Source organism: Sinocyclocheilus anshuiensis, unplaced genomic scaffold, assembly GCF_001515605.1.
Source record: "Sinocyclocheilus anshuiensis isolate Anshui unplaced genomic scaffold, SAMN03320099.WGS_v1.1 scaffold524, whole genome shotgun sequence".
Classification (NCBI taxonomy): Eukaryota; Metazoa; Chordata; class Actinopteri; order Cypriniformes; family Cyprinidae; genus Sinocyclocheilus; species Sinocyclocheilus anshuiensis.
The window spans coordinates 2,231,528-2,247,446 of NW_015555703.1; the positions used below are offsets into that span (position 1 = coordinate 2,231,528).

General features: G+C 34.5%; 1 protein-coding gene across 1 annotated transcript in view; it reads left to right on the plus strand.

The window, feature by feature from the left end:
* LOC107671674 (parathyroid hormone/parathyroid hormone-related peptide receptor-like) overlaps window positions 1–15,919 on the plus strand; it is an 88,598-nt gene that overhangs the window by 70,245 nt on the left and 2,434 nt on the right. Inside the window, exons 5-12 of the mRNA XM_016464585.1 lie at window positions 3,202–3,296; window positions 9,761–9,947; window positions 12,254–12,407; window positions 13,121–13,181; window positions 13,424–13,490; window positions 13,791–13,885; window positions 14,499–14,635; window positions 14,889–14,935. Coding sequence (XP_016320071.1) covers window positions 3,202–3,296; window positions 9,761–9,947; window positions 12,254–12,407; window positions 13,121–13,181; window positions 13,424–13,490; window positions 13,791–13,885; window positions 14,499–14,635; window positions 14,889–14,935 — 843 coding nt within the window. The remainder of the gene's footprint in view (window positions 1–3,201; window positions 3,297–9,760; window positions 9,948–12,253; window positions 12,408–13,120; window positions 13,182–13,423; window positions 13,491–13,790; window positions 13,886–14,498; window positions 14,636–14,888; window positions 14,936–15,919) is intronic.

Consider the following 15,919-nt stretch of genomic DNA (forward strand, 5'->3'; position numbering starts at 1 on the left):
ATATATATATATATATATACACCTTGCTACGTGTACTGCGTTAGGCTAACCGAGACTTGTCATTTGTACTTATATATTGTTGCTCTTTTGTTAGTTTTGACTGCTTTTATTGTCCTCATTTGTAAGTAGCTTTGGATAAAAGCGTCTGCTAAATGACTAAATGTAAATGTAAATATACATATATATATTTACCAGGCTCTTTGCCCGTCTACACCAAAATGAAAAGCACACAGATGAGAGAAACAAATCTAAATAAATATTTATTTATTTATTTATTTATCCATTAGTTAAAATCAATATTAACGTACCAAGAAGTAATGTCCATTTTGTGTTGTATTGTATGTAAGAAATAACTCTTTAATAGCAAGCTCTTCATAGTGTTTTGTCTGGGTCACATCTTGCTCTGTATTTTCAATTTCATTTTGCTCTCACAATTAATTTTAGCGTAATAACTGATTTACACTGTAATAGCTCTCATATATCTACCACAAGATAATAAAATCTCTACAAGTTCACACATTTTATGGTCATACCACTCATCACTCGCCGGCAGCCATATCACCCTGTAGCCCAAGACTGGTTACCCACTGAAGCTAAGCAGGGCTGAGCCTGGTCAGTACCGGGATGGGAGACCTCCTGGGAAAACTAGGTTGCTGCTGGAAGAGGTGTTAGTGAGGCCAGCAGGGGATGCTCACCCTGTGGTCTGTGTGGGTCCTAACGCCACTATATAAATGTAATGAATTATTATTATTATTATTATCTTCTTTTGCAATGCATTTAGATTTTTTAGTTCCACAAATTGACATGAATAGATCAAAATTTTTCATTTTCCTGTATTATGTGGATGTTCTGATGAAGTGGATCATTAAGGTGATTTGCTAAAATTCAGTGCAGACATTTTCTGTTATGCGTATTGCTCATCTGATTTGTTCATTCGTTAAAAGGTGTGAGGAGATGATGAGTTCTGGATCAATTTATTCATATTCATAGCAATTCTGTCACAAAGGCTTTTCAAATTAGCTTTTCAGATCCTTGGTTGCTCACCGCACAAAAATAATTGGTAACACTTTAGAATAGGGGTCCAGAATAATGCATTAGTTAAGCATTAATTAATGGTTAACTTGTTCACAATTAAGCATTAGTTGAGCACAAACACACTAGTAATTAATGATTAACTTACCATTTAGGGAGCTCAGATTATGCATTAGTTAAGCATAAATAAAGTAGTAGTTAATGATTAACTTGTTCACAATAATGCATTAGATAAGCATGACCACACACTTAATTAATGATTAACTGAACATATAATAAGGGCATATTAGCCATTGTTTACAATTTGACCCCCTATTCTAAAGTGAAAGTTATATCCATAATAATAACGGCACTTATTGAGTGATGTTCAAGTTTATTGACCATAATAAACCAATAATTATGGCTAAACTGCCATTAATACAGTACTAATAAAGGCTAATTTGTTCAAATAGTCAATTATGGTTTCCAGTTTTTATTTGCCACTTTTTTGGAAGATATTTTCCTTTGATCTGTAATGAAGTCTAGAGATCTATATTTTGAGGTCATGCCTTTTTGCTTCCCAACTCTCAAGAGCCACTTCTGAAGTTAATGACAAATTCATCCATGCAAATGAAATGCTTTGGAGTGCAGCGACTCAACGGCACAAACACGACGCTGGTTTGGCCATCGCCTCTCATGCTAAATGTTAACAGCTGGCAAATCTCTTGTTCTATCAGCGCCAGATTGCTCTCCTCTAATGCATACCACTGATCCAGCTCGCTCAGTCAGTGCGGTCGCGATGTGAAGTTACTCGGCTGCCTACAGCACGAAGTAATCGCAGTTGAAAGTGTGGCTGCTCACCGCTCAGCTTTTGTCAGTTCTCTGAGCTTCAAGACAAACTGTTTTTGCAAGAGGCCGTGAGCAGATCCCTTAGTCACCGGGTGTCAGCTTGCTCTCCAAATAAACAGTTGTGATTCTGGTGGAAAAACTGCCGAAGGCAGAGATTCGATAGGTAATTTCTTTAGCAGCTGTGTTTTCATTTATACACCAAAAGATGCAAATGCTTGAGCTTTGAGTTTAAGCCCAAACAGAAATTAGACACTGCTGGCATGTGTTTTCAAGTGGTGTAAATAGCAGTAAACATAAAGAAACTGGGACTGTTTCAGACATGGTCATAATATACTGCGTTGAGATGAAGAAAAAAGTTTTAAGTTTCCAAATTTTGAACTAGTCTAAAGGAAAATAGAAGATAATGTGTCTTTTAAAAACATGTTATGACTCTTTGTCATAAATTCCTGCAACTGCTTCAGAGTTGGTGATTATCTACACCTGATTGAGTTTACAAGTCATTTTTAAGAGGGGGTTATGACATTGTGACGAGTGGGGGCAGGGCCAAGAGCCGTGGGAACGGAGCGGGGCCGGTGGAGTAATTGATAATGAGCGACACCTGCACCACTCACCGGTCTCGAGTCTCACGGAGGAGCTTTAAACGTTCGCCGGTTCCCGCCTCCTTCTTCCCGAACTACGAACTGTGTTACAGACATGTTGGTGTTAAATCTCTCACTTGGATGTTATAAGTTGCACTGAGTAAATAAATACAGCTGGATAAAACAAAAACTGTGTCCATCTTCATTTGCAAAGCAACAAAATGTGGTTATTTTAAAGGGGGGTGATTATTTTCAAAGCTTAATATATTTTCACTTTCAAAAATATATTTATTTAAGCTTCACTGTTTATAGCTTATATTTAGCATGTATTTAAAATGTTTTGGACTTTTTTTTTTCCTGAATGACAAATAACAAAGTTACTTTTATGTTACAGCATTGCTGTCAAATTATGACTAATTTACCAAATATTGCAAATTAAAATGTACCAAACAAACAAGTATGCATTCACATAGTTAAAAATAAATAGTGATAAAGATGATGAAATACAAAATGTACTGGCATCACTGCTAATTGCAGCTACTTTATATCATTTATTATTATTATTATTATTATCAATTTTATTTATTTATTTATTTTTCAATTGTCAGCCCTAATAAATGTTCAATATATGATTAGATTACTTGTCTGTTTTATACAACCATTCTAATTTGCTTAAACACCAAGACCTACAGCCTGTTCTGTTACTGGCACTGTTATTTGTTAGCTCTTGTTCTCACTTTCTTATTTTTGTCTTTATTCTCAGGAGGTTTTTGACAGACTTTACCTGATCTACACGGTGGGCTACTCCATCTCTCTGGGATCACTTATGGTGGCGACAGTCATCCTAGGATACTTTCGGTGAGAAAAACCCACCTCCTTGTTTTCACAGAAAGGACTGACGAAACCCTTCACAATGAAGAATCTAAAAAAGCTATTTTAAGGGCTCTTTCCTCAGTCTGGAGGCTGTGCAGAAATGATATTGCCTGGACAAAAATATCATATCAAACAAGACGTGTATGCATAAACTATTCCGGCATTGTCTGTTTTATTCAAATTTTTCATTTTTTATTTTATTTTTGATCCATAGAGTTCTTGCATAAAACTTGCCAACAGCATGTAGCATGTCTGCAAGCTTTTAACACTACAAGTGTTGCATAACACAACTATGCTGCAGAAAATTAAGCGATTTACGGCCATAAATTATACATTTTCCAAACAAAGGCCGAGTAGTACTTTTTTGTTGATTTGTCAAACAGTTAGCTATGGAAGAAGTCCGAATTGCGAGATATAAACTCACAACTGTGAGATTTGGTCAGAATTGTGTATTTATATCTTGCAATTCTGACTGTATTTCTCGCAATTGTGAGTTTATATCTTGCAATTCTAACTTTATTCTCACAATTCTGACTTTTTTCTTGCAACTGCGAGTTTATATCATGCAGTTCTGAGAAAAAGTCAGAATTGCGAGATGTAAGCTTGCAATTGCGATAAAAAAGTCAGAATTGTGAGATAAAATGTTGCAATTGTCTTTTTTATTTTTTTATTCAGTGACGGAAACAGACTTCCATAACTCGATGATAAATAGAGCTACAGTGCATACAGTTTAGCATGTGACACGGAGCAGAGGTTCAGTGCCAAAACTCTTCTTGCAGTGTTGCTTTTCCTTCACAGCATTTGCTGCTTAATTATTGCAACCTGTCAATATGGGCAAATAAATTAGCATTGCTTAAACACCACAAATGTGTGAAATTGGTCTTAATCAGGGCTCTTCTACAATCTAAATACAACATACATATCCCATTTTGCTGATATCTAGATTTGTTTACTTGATGCAAGTTTTATGATATCCACATGTAGACTTTGTCTAATTTACGTGCATTTATCAAGGAGTCCAGCTGAATGTCTGCTAGATGCCGATGTTTACATATTGCTTTGAAGTAGAAATGATTTACAATAAACTAAATGACTTTGAGTCATTTTTTTGGTTTTTCAAGTTGAGTTGATGTGTGCTTTTATGGCCATGAAACATGACCAGAACAATTTTTCGTATAAATCATTTGTAAAACCCATTTTGGTAACACTTTATTTTAAGTATATAGTAACAAAGCACTTATAAATCATATGCAAACTGTTAGTTTGTAGTTAATTCATAGTTTATAAACTGTTGTCTCAATACATTAATACGTTATGTACAAATAGTGAGTTCTTCATTCTTTGTCTCAGTAATCAATTATTACTCTTTAAATAGCTCATATGTATAGAGTTAGATAAGATTTATTATTCTTTGTTAACAAGTTGTTAACCATACCAACTGATGTACAATATTTTAACCAGTAGTAAAGAAGTTTTGGTAACACTTTCTATGAAGCCCATTTTATAACACATTATAAGGGTATTCTTAAAACCACTTAAACCCAAAATCGCGTTATAATGAATGCATAATGCATTATATTAAAAAAACGTATAAAATGTTGTATCATCTCAGAAATAATCATAACAACAATTATAATACATTATAAAACTTGCTTATCTGTGGTTATAACTTTTATGAATGTGATTATTTATAACACGCAATAAACACCATGTTAAATCCACTTAATTTATAATGGATTATAAATTTCATATCTTGACATTATTTAAGATCTACAGTATCTTATTATCTTATTGATATTACAATAAATATAGTTAAAATCAAATGTGCCTTATTACAAATTCATCTGATCAGATATCTGATCTTATGGCTGTTTAAGAAAAAAATATTATTTTTTATTTTTATTATTATTGTTGTTGTTATTATTTATAAGTGGTCTTTGTCTGCTTTAAGTAAAGTAATAAGTTAACAATGGCAAGATATGAGACTTATAAAACATTATATCTATGGGAAATATAATGCATTGTGAGTTAAGTGGATGCATTGTGTTCATTATTAAATTGAACATATAAAATGTATTATAAATCATCATAATCTTAAAAGCTATAACCACAAATAAGTAAATAGTATAATGCATTAAAACTGTTGTTATGATTACTCATGAGATGATACAACATATTATAAGTTTTTTTTTATAATGCATTATGCATTAAATTATAATGCCTTAAGAACACTTTTATAATGTATTATAAATACGGGCTTCATAAGAAGTGTTACCGAAGTTTTTAATGGTTATCCAGAGTAAATAATTCTCACTTTAGATTAGTCCATGGAAAATACTAAATTAAAAACGATAACATTTATTACAAGCTAATTGCATTAATACTGAGTACTATATATAATATTGCAAATGTTAAAAATGTAATCGGCAGAAAATTGTACAGTGACAATAATTACGTAAATATGTAAATACTGAATGCAGTGCTGGGTAGGTTATTTACAAATTGTAGTCTGCTCCTGATTACAAATTACATAATGACAATTGTCGTCAGTAATGTAATTTAGATTACTCATTTTAGGTCATGTATTCTGACTACTTTTGGATTAATTTTAGATTACTTAAACCCTAACTTGTTTAAAGATTTGAATAACTTGACATTATTTATTGTCGTTGAACGCAAAAGTATGAATGGGATTAGTGTTATAAAAAATTAAAATCATGAAATGCTTTAAAGATTACATTACTTCAGGGATTAAAAGTAAGTGTAATCTGATTATGAGCATTTAAAACATAATGTAATCTAATTACAAGTACTACATTTCTGATTACATAATACAAATGTAATCAGTTACTACCCAGCACTGACTGTATGTGTTTGTGTCTATGCAAACGTAAGTGATTGTGTGTTACATAAAATACATTCAGATACTCATGTGATCACGTTGTTATAGTTAAGACACAATGAGTACGCTAATAAAACAATTATTGATTAGTAAGTGTAACATTCATAATTTGTAAATTACAGTGACAGTGAATGAAGAACTATGAATGTTTTCCAAATGAACTGCATCAAATGAATGTTTCTCTAATAGTTCACCCAGCGTGTGTACTGGCCCTTTTTCAGTATGAAGACATATGAGTGCATTTATTACGTTTGCGTTCAGTCGTTCCATTTTCATTACTAATTAATGCAAAGAGGTTCCCTTCGTTATTTATCCAGTGGGCTTATTCAAATAAAGGGTCGGGTCGTGTGCGGAACGAGCTGCTGACAGGTACCAGATTAGCTTGACTCTTAAGAGCCAGCTCACTGCCTGGGCACCAGGAAATGCAGGTCAGGAAAATGACTTTAATAAGGGCTCGTTTGGGCTGCTGCTGATCCACTGCCAGCGTTTCCATGCTCTGCGCTCACAGTGTCAGTAGTATGGTCTCAGGTGCATGTGTTCCAGGACATCAGTCATGCGGTACGGTGACTCTCAAACATTAGCTCCAGTGTTTGAGGCACGCTTCGGGAAGCCAGGCTCTACACGGATCAGCTCTCCTGAGCTTCCCGATCAATAGTTCCCAATGGGACGGTGGTTAAACAGCAGTTAGTCTAATGACGAGGAGGCAAGTGATTCCGACACAGCTGCTCTAAACCTCTCCAGAGGAGAGAGCGGAATAACAAAAATAAACCCGAAAGGTTTCATATTTTAACATGCTTGGCTGCAGAAGAGACCGAACTGAACACCTGAACTGTGCATTTTCAGAGTATTAGTAAGAAATAACTCAGATTTTTCTCTGAATTAACAAAAATAGGAATGGATACTGATCACAAAATAAATTTTATGACAATTTTATGGCTCAGTTTATTGTTAGGATGACAAAAAGGTTTAAAAGTTACATTTTTAGCCTCTGTGATCTCTCGTCAATGTCAAAATGATTAGAATGGCCAATCAAATTAAAGTAGGCGGGGTTTGCGGTTCACAGAAGCAGAGCGTGAATTCCAGTGCAAAGCATCAGTTTTAAGGTTGAAATAATCTGAGGTAAGATGGAAGTAGTAAAACATTTCATATTTGACAACTGTATTATGATAGAAATGTTAAACAACTGACAGTAATAGCCAGTGATATTTTCTTTTTACTCAAATTTCGAATTTCGAATCGACATTTTGAATTGAAAATAATTCCTAAATAAATGTGACGAGACAAGAAACATTTTGCATTTTCTACACACTGGGCATACAAATAAGAGTTAATGTGTGCATATTTTTTAAAAATATTATTTGCAAATTTCCAACTAGTATTTTATAAAACAAATTTGACCTGGTTATGGCCTTGGTTGACTGTTTTATATATATATATATATATATATATCCCTAATTTGAAACCAACTTTTCTTAATGTCATTTCTCCTAGAACATTCTGTAACACTTTACATTAGGGAACATATATTCACTATTAGTTGAGAATTTTCCCTCAGTTAACTCATAATCTGTTGATTATTGATAGTAAATAAGGTAGAAGTTGTTGTAGTTATGTTGAGGTATTGGGTAGGGTTAAGGGATCTAGAATATGATAATGCAGAATAAGGCATTAATATGTGCTTTATAAGTACTAATAAACAGCCAATATGCTAGTAATATGCATGCTAATAAGAAACTAGTTAACACTGACTAATGTTTCCTAATGTAAAGTGTTACCCAACCAGCTAACTGCACTCTAGTACAGGGTTCTCACAGCTGTGGAAAATCTAGAAATATCATTGCATTTCAAATATGTTTTCCAGGCCTGGAAAAGTCATGGAAACAAAATATAAAAAAAAAGTTTTCTGAGTGTGACAAAAAATATTTGTTATAAATCAATATGCAGTCATCTAGGTCTCTCTTTATGTCAGATTTTCACTCCACAATTATCGTGGCCAATAGACATTGCCATCAAAAGTACAAAATCAGATGCTTAACGGTGCTTGTTCACGTGAGTGACGAATGCTCTGAATTATAAAAGCCGTTATCTGAGAGAAAATTATTCACAATGACGGTTGTTTAGTATGAAAAGAGCAGCAATCAAATGACTTTGTCTTATTGGTAAAGTCTTAAAGTCTTATTGTTAGTATTACATGCTTTTGCACTTACTGCTGATCTGCACTTCCTGTTTACAATATTGATTGTTTACAATATTGTCATATCTGTAGTATTAACATGAAAAGAATATGTAAATATCATGGTTATCATCAATTCAGGTATATTTCGACAACTAGCAACCACTCAGAACACTCAGTAAATCATACCAACAATCATAATAATAAGGACAATTAATTTTGATTCCATGTTAACTTTAAAATATCACACAGTTTGTGGTGATTGTCTGGTGTTGGACCCACAATTATTCCAGATTTTTTAAATTGTACTCTTATAGCACAAATTGATCTGTCATTCTCATGAGTTGATCTTGTTTGCTATTGATTGCTATCTGTGTTGAATGAAGGGGGCATTTTAGTGCAGACATTTAGGTGCCTGTAATCTTTTAGTTGACATCAATACAGTATCCTTTTGAGACAAAAGTTCCCTATGACATTAGCTCCGATGTCTAATGTGATCTCATGAATAAACATACAGTATGCATTTGATTCTAGCACACATATGGTTTTATACGTTAGCATAAACACTGAAACATACAGGATGGGTATGTTGGCAGCATCTAAAACGCAAACTTTTTTACACATCTGAAGAAATGTACAAATGTTTATGAGTCATTTTAGGTTCATTGAATACTGAATTGAGTTGAAAATATCCATACAATAGTATATTACAACTAAAATATTTGTCACTGTGCATATTTACATGTGTATTATTAGTTAACTATGCATTCAATTATATCGTTTTTATATTATTGGTATAGATTTAGGTAGAGGTGGGTGAAGGGCAAACTATCTATATAATATAACTATACAAATATATTTATAATATAGGGATTTATGTAGATTTTTACCTATTGACAGCTGTAATGTAAATATCACTTCAGGCTGCAACGTCATTTCTTTCAGAGGACTGCAACAAATCTGGAGGAGCTTTTACTTAATAGACTTGCTCCGGTCAAACTAGTTTGAGAGAGTGTAGACAAACCTTAAGGGAATTTGGGTAACACATGCTTGCAATTTTGTTTTTATAGCTTACTTTTTGAGCCCTACATTTTCAACATTTGTGCTTTCTGAACATTTTAAATCCAAATAATGTGTTACAGTCAGCGGCAGACTCATCTGGCTCTAATTAAGATGAGTATTGTTCTTCTAGCCTCTGTGAAAGGGCATTGGAGAGCAGCTAAACACACACACACTCACACAGCTCCAAGTATCTGCTATTGCATGGTACTGATCTGCAACATTCTGGTCTGTTCATGTACCTTGATACCTCACACTATTCACAACTAATTACCCGTTTGACCTCATTTCTCTTTTGTATCTTTTATTTTTCAGGCGGCTACACTGCACCAGAAACTACATCCACATGCACCTGTTTGTATCGTTCATGTTGAGGGCCATTAGTATATTTGTGAAAGACGTGGTGTTGTACTCGGGTGCCGCTCTGCAGGAAATGGAGCGCATCACTGTGGAGGATCTCAAATCCATCACAGAAGCCCCTCCTGCCAACAAAACCAAGTTTGTAAGTGCAGCACACATACAATCATATCTAACAGTGAAGTCCATAGCAGAGAAATCCCACACTGCGTTGTTGCCATAGTAGTAGTTTGGGAGCATCGCTATCTTCTGAAGCCATTTGTTGTTGACTTGCCACTAAGATGCTCCTGTAATTTCCACATGTATGCGTAACCAGGAAACAGGGTTTTCAATTAAGCTTAATGTGGATTAAATTAATTTCCTTTTTAATTAAACATTATAATTAAGACTATTATAGTAACTATGGTAGTTACTCATACCCAGTAACAGGAAGGATTATGGATATTCTAATTTGGCATGAATATGGGTCCCAAGCCATATCCAGAGACCAGGATATGATAAATATTTGAGGGTATGCCCTTTTGACTTGGACCAGTAACCGGCAGCCGCCCAGATCCCTTTCGATTGAGGTTCACTCTGCATTGCGTCAGTAGCTGGCGCTATAGGGAACACCATTTTCCACAAATTCTGATGCCTTATTGAATCACACCAGTGTCTCACACTGGGCAATGGCATTGGAATGTGCCAAATATTTGTATAAATGTTTTAATGCCGTCTTGCACATCACTGATCAAAAGTCATAGTTAATAGTGAGAACTGGTCCCCAAACTAAAGTGTGACCATTAAATGTTTTAATACTTTTACCTTGATATTTGCACCCTATCTATGTTGTGTCAGCTGAAAATGTTGCACCACGAGCCTTAGAGAAATGACATTTCACCCCATCTTTATACTTGTATATGGCTGGTGTGACAAAGTTCTCTTGAATCTTGAATGTAAAGTGGTGCCAATGTCATATCCTCAGAATCTTTCTCATTCAGATGTAGACTGAGGACTGGACACCTTAACTAAAGTGTGACCAAAACTCGTAACATTAATTTTCTGTCATGTGTGAGAACCACAACATTTTAGTTCCCCGTGTGAGGCCTATTACAGCACTTTCCCCACAGGGAATGGGTGAAGTCTGCACACTGAACTGCCTCGACAATTAGCTGTTGATGGCCTAATGAGAGGCGACACTGTGCAAACACACAGACCTTTCTTAAGGACTGTTTCGTTGCCTTATGTTGTGCTTATTGGGCACCAGTGATCTGATGTTGCTTTATATAATATTAATGAGCACTAGTGAAAGATTAATCATGCAGATGAGCTGGTGCACATCATCAGTGATGTATCCTGTGGTCATTGGGTGTTTCGGGTCATTCAACATCATATTCCCTCGCTTAGGCGACCTGGCCGGAGTTTATCAGACCCAGGCCTGCGTCCCACCAGCATTTGCCCACGGTTCTGCCTTCTTAATCCAAAGCCACCTAGTGGCTTTCTCTGTGGCTTCGGTCGCAGATCTGATAGCCTTTCTCTTTGCCTTCCCAATGATGCCTAGTAGTGTAAACACTTTGCAGAGTGGCTGCCCTAAATATCCTCTGCAGCCCACCTCCAGAGGCTCACAACGAGTTTGCCAGCCCTGCCTCCTGCACTCTTCAACTAGCTCCTGATGCTTGGCAGGCTTCCTTTGATTGGGAAGCCACCACTGTTAACTGTATATAAAGATGCCGGCATTGCTGTAGTCCATGTTATAATTGATGTGCACCATATACTATATTATATACTATAATATTATGACGAGTGGCCGGCTGCTTAACCACTGATGCTTGTGCAACTTCTGTATGGTGTTGGCAGTGGCCACCACCTCAATGTTTCATGTAAAATATTCTTCCAAGACACCACTCTGTGAGCTGGGTCAGTTCTACACTGATAATGCAGCGTGATGATCATATGATCAGCTATCGATGCAATGAATCAAAATCAAAAAGGACAGTCTCTGGTTACTCTCGTAACCTCACTTCCCAGAGATGAGGGAATGAGACATTGCATTTGCTGTCTGTGTTACTGTACTCAAGTAGAGCTCACCAGTTATTCCTCAATCAAAAGATTCTGAGGATTTGGCGTTTGGTGCCACTTTATATAGGCTGAGAGCTGCCTCCATTTGGCGTGCTTGAATGCCGTTGGTCAGTGTGAGACACTGGCGTGATTCAACAAGACTTTTTTGGAGAAAGGTAGTTTTCCATAGCTCTGGCTACTGACGCCACATCTTGTTTCCTCATCTCAGAGGCAACCACTCACATTATCTTGCAAAGCTTGTTTTAAATTGTCCTTGTATATAAACTACAAATGTCGATTTTTGAGGGTGAGTCAAGTTACATATAGCTTGTAACTCAAAACCAAATGAAGGTGAAATTGGAACACATGCTTCTAATCAATATGTGCTGAATCGATTTTACTTTACCCTTTAAGATTGGATGCAAGGTGGCTGTCACTCTCTTCTTGTACTTCTTGGCGACTAATTATTACTGGATTCTGGTGGAAGGCCTGTACCTGCACAGCCTTATCTTCATGACCTTCTTCTCAGACAGGAAGTACCTTTGGGGCTTTACTCTGATTGGCTGGGGTGAGTAAACAATCTTCTTCATGTAGACTCATGCCCAATACACAATACACAAAACACTAGGACATAATTATTCGGCTTCTGGCTACAGACACCAAATCATCCAAAATATTTAATCAGTGCTTTCAGTGGACATCTTCTCCAGTTAATTTAAATTAGCTGTCAATTTGTATATCAAACTGATTTTTAATTTTACTCTTGAACAATGGCAAGAGTTACTTTGAGGTATTGTTAATTGTTTCCAGTGCAGCACTGTGACATGCGCTATATCTTTTCGAGACAACAGCAAATGTGTCTGCATTTGTGGATATAATTTGGACTCCACGGCTCCTGCATTGTACACACTGTGCGGAAAAGATGTACATGCACAGCGCATACAATGTGGATGCTGTGTAGCTAAACCACTTCTCTGTTGCTTAAACCAGTGTTGCAGAGCCAGGGCTCAACTATAGGATTTTGTTGTTGTTGTTATTTGTTGTGTTTTTTTCTGCTGGGCCAGTACTTCAGGTTTATATATAAATGCTTTGCCAGTATTTTCACCACCACCACAAAACAAACAAAAAAAATGTTTAATTCATTTATTATTATTATTATTTGCAATACAAGAACAAATAAACTAATACAATTATTTATTAGTTCATTAATTTAAAAAGCACTGAGGTTCTTCTGTATGTAGCAATTTGAAAGTGAAGGTCACTAAAGGTTTCATTAAACAGGTGTTCCTGCAATGTTTGTAACCATCTGGGCCAGCGTGAGAGCCACCCTTGCTGACACTGAGTAAGTGTTTGTGCTTCAAACTGTTTGCCAATATTGCCATGTGTGCATTTATACAGGAATGCAATATTAATTCAGCCTGCGGAACAAATACAATATTCTCTACATGGTAAATAATGTATGCACATGCAGGATGTTTTGCAAAAAGACTCTAGAAATAAAACACAGTATCTTTGTATACTATCTATTAAATATTAATAGGATGTCTGGATTGAGCTTTCTCTCATCTGGTTTATGATCTACAGGTGCTGGGATTTAAGTGCAGGAAACCTGAAATGGATTGTGCAGATCCCTATTTTGACAGCAATTGTTGTAAGTTTACATAAATAAGAAAGAAATTCATAAGTAGACACTTATTTAGACAGAATTCTTTAGATAAAAAGTTTAGTATAAATACAGTCAAGTGTGTACACATTTGACTTAGTTCTGTTGAGCTTCATATGATTCATTCATGTGTCTCAAGTAAATTGCAAATATTATATTTATTTGTCAGCCAGTTCCATGAATGTGAATACACTGTAAGAGTAATTTGTTAATGCAGTTATGTCATGTGTCTATTAGATATGTCTTAATTATGATGCATTAATAAGTGCATATACTTTTTCCCCAAAGGTAAATTTTTTGTTGTTCCTGAATATAATCCGAGTCTTGGCAACAAAACTTAGAGAAACAAATGCAGGAAGATGTGACACCAGACAACAGTATAGGTAAGTGTGTGTGTGTGTGTGTGTGTGTGTGTGTGTGTGTTTGAAAAAAGATTCTTATGTTCATCATGGTTGCATTTATTTGATCAAAACTACAATAAAGAAAACAAAATTGTGTGAAATATTATTATAATACAAAATAAAAGTGTTTGTTTAGATATATGTGGTGTGTGTACTGTGTGTATTTATTATGTGTATATATAAATACACATGCATTTTTTGTAAAGCTGCTTTGAAACAATGTGTATTATGAAAAGGACTATTCAAAATATATATTTACATTCATATATAATGTATATTATATATAAATATAAATATTTTATATATAAACAAAACACATTTTTCTTAAATATATACATGCATGTGTGTATCTTTCTAATTTGCTGATTTGCTGAAGTTGAAACCACACTTTTTTTTTTTTGCACCTTTATTTGAAACATTATAAATTGCTATACTGTTATTTCTGATTGATTTAATGAATCCTTACTGAATAAAAGTGTCAATTACTTAAAAAAAATAGATAAAAAACTGACTCCAAACTTTTGAACAGTATTGAATATTTAAATATAGTTCGGTTCTTATATCTCTTTTTGTTATCTTTTTCTTTATGCCACAGAAAGCTGTTGAAATCGACGCTGGTCCTCATGCCGTTGTTTGGGGTTCACTACATTGTATTCATGGCAATGCCCTATACAGAAGTGTCTGGGGTGCCGTGGCAAATCCAGATGCATTATGAAATGCTTTTTAACTCCAATAAAGAAAACAAAATTGTGTGAAATATTATTATAATAACTGATTTCTATTTTAATATATGAAGAAATTAATTTAAAAATATACTTTCAATCTATTATATATATATATATATATATATATATATATATATATACTAAGCAGTTATTTTAACTCATTCCAGGTAATATTTCAAAAAAGATGTAGACAATTAAGATTGTGCATAGACACAAAAGTATGTTGCTATAACTTGTATCTTTATATTCATGCTCTATTTTCCAGGGATTCTTTGTTGCAATTATATATTGCTTCTGCAATGGAGAGGTAAGAATTAACTTTTATACACTGTAGCTTCTGTGTCCTAAAACTTTGGCAGATAATTGGTTATATCACAAAATTTTCAGATTTACCGCTTTAATCGTTTCATTTAATTAGCATATATTCTCTTAACCAACCCCCAACCCATAACATAACATTGGTAACCCTCTTGAAATATTTGATTTGTCCATTGTTAGATTGTTATTTCTACATCATTTTAATATTACAATTAATTGGTATGTGTAGAAATTTTCATAACTTAAGTATTATAAAGTATTAAAAATATATACAATTATTCTTAGTTCATGTTAACTATTGTGTTAATGAATATGCAACTATATTGCAGTGTTACTGATACATTAAATAAAGTAATCATACAAAATTTGACCTTACAATATCATGCACTTTCCCAACTAATCCTAAACTAACTTTTCTTCACTGAATATTATATTTGACCTTTTTGGTTCTCTTTCTCTGGCTCATGGTGTATTCACTGGTGATTTAAGTGCATTGTTGTTAATAGCTATATATATTTATTAGGAGCATTTGTTTGATCAATGGCACACAAGAGGGGTTTTGAGGCACTCCTCCCTTGTTTATGTACATAACTTGTGCAGTTGAACTGTTGTATAAAAGCAAAATCTGTTGATTTTGTATGATTTTGTCCATATACATATTGCAGTTCATTGTACTCTAGTGTGCTGTTGTCACAAACATTAATGAGAATTAATAGGTTGATTTAAATGACTGTGAAGAAGCAGTAAATGTGTAGCTTAAAAATGGCAAGATTGTGTATCTCCTATTTCCAGAAGAAAACTCACTAGGCTTGACCAGAATATGAACCTTTGAGAAAACACTGTGTCTGTCTTTCATTATTATTTGCAGGTATTTATAGAAGAATGTAGAAAAAAGTTGAAACAACTTGTTTTTAGCTCTGGGTAGATTACTTACAAATTGTAGTCCGTTACTGATTCCAAATTACATGACAAA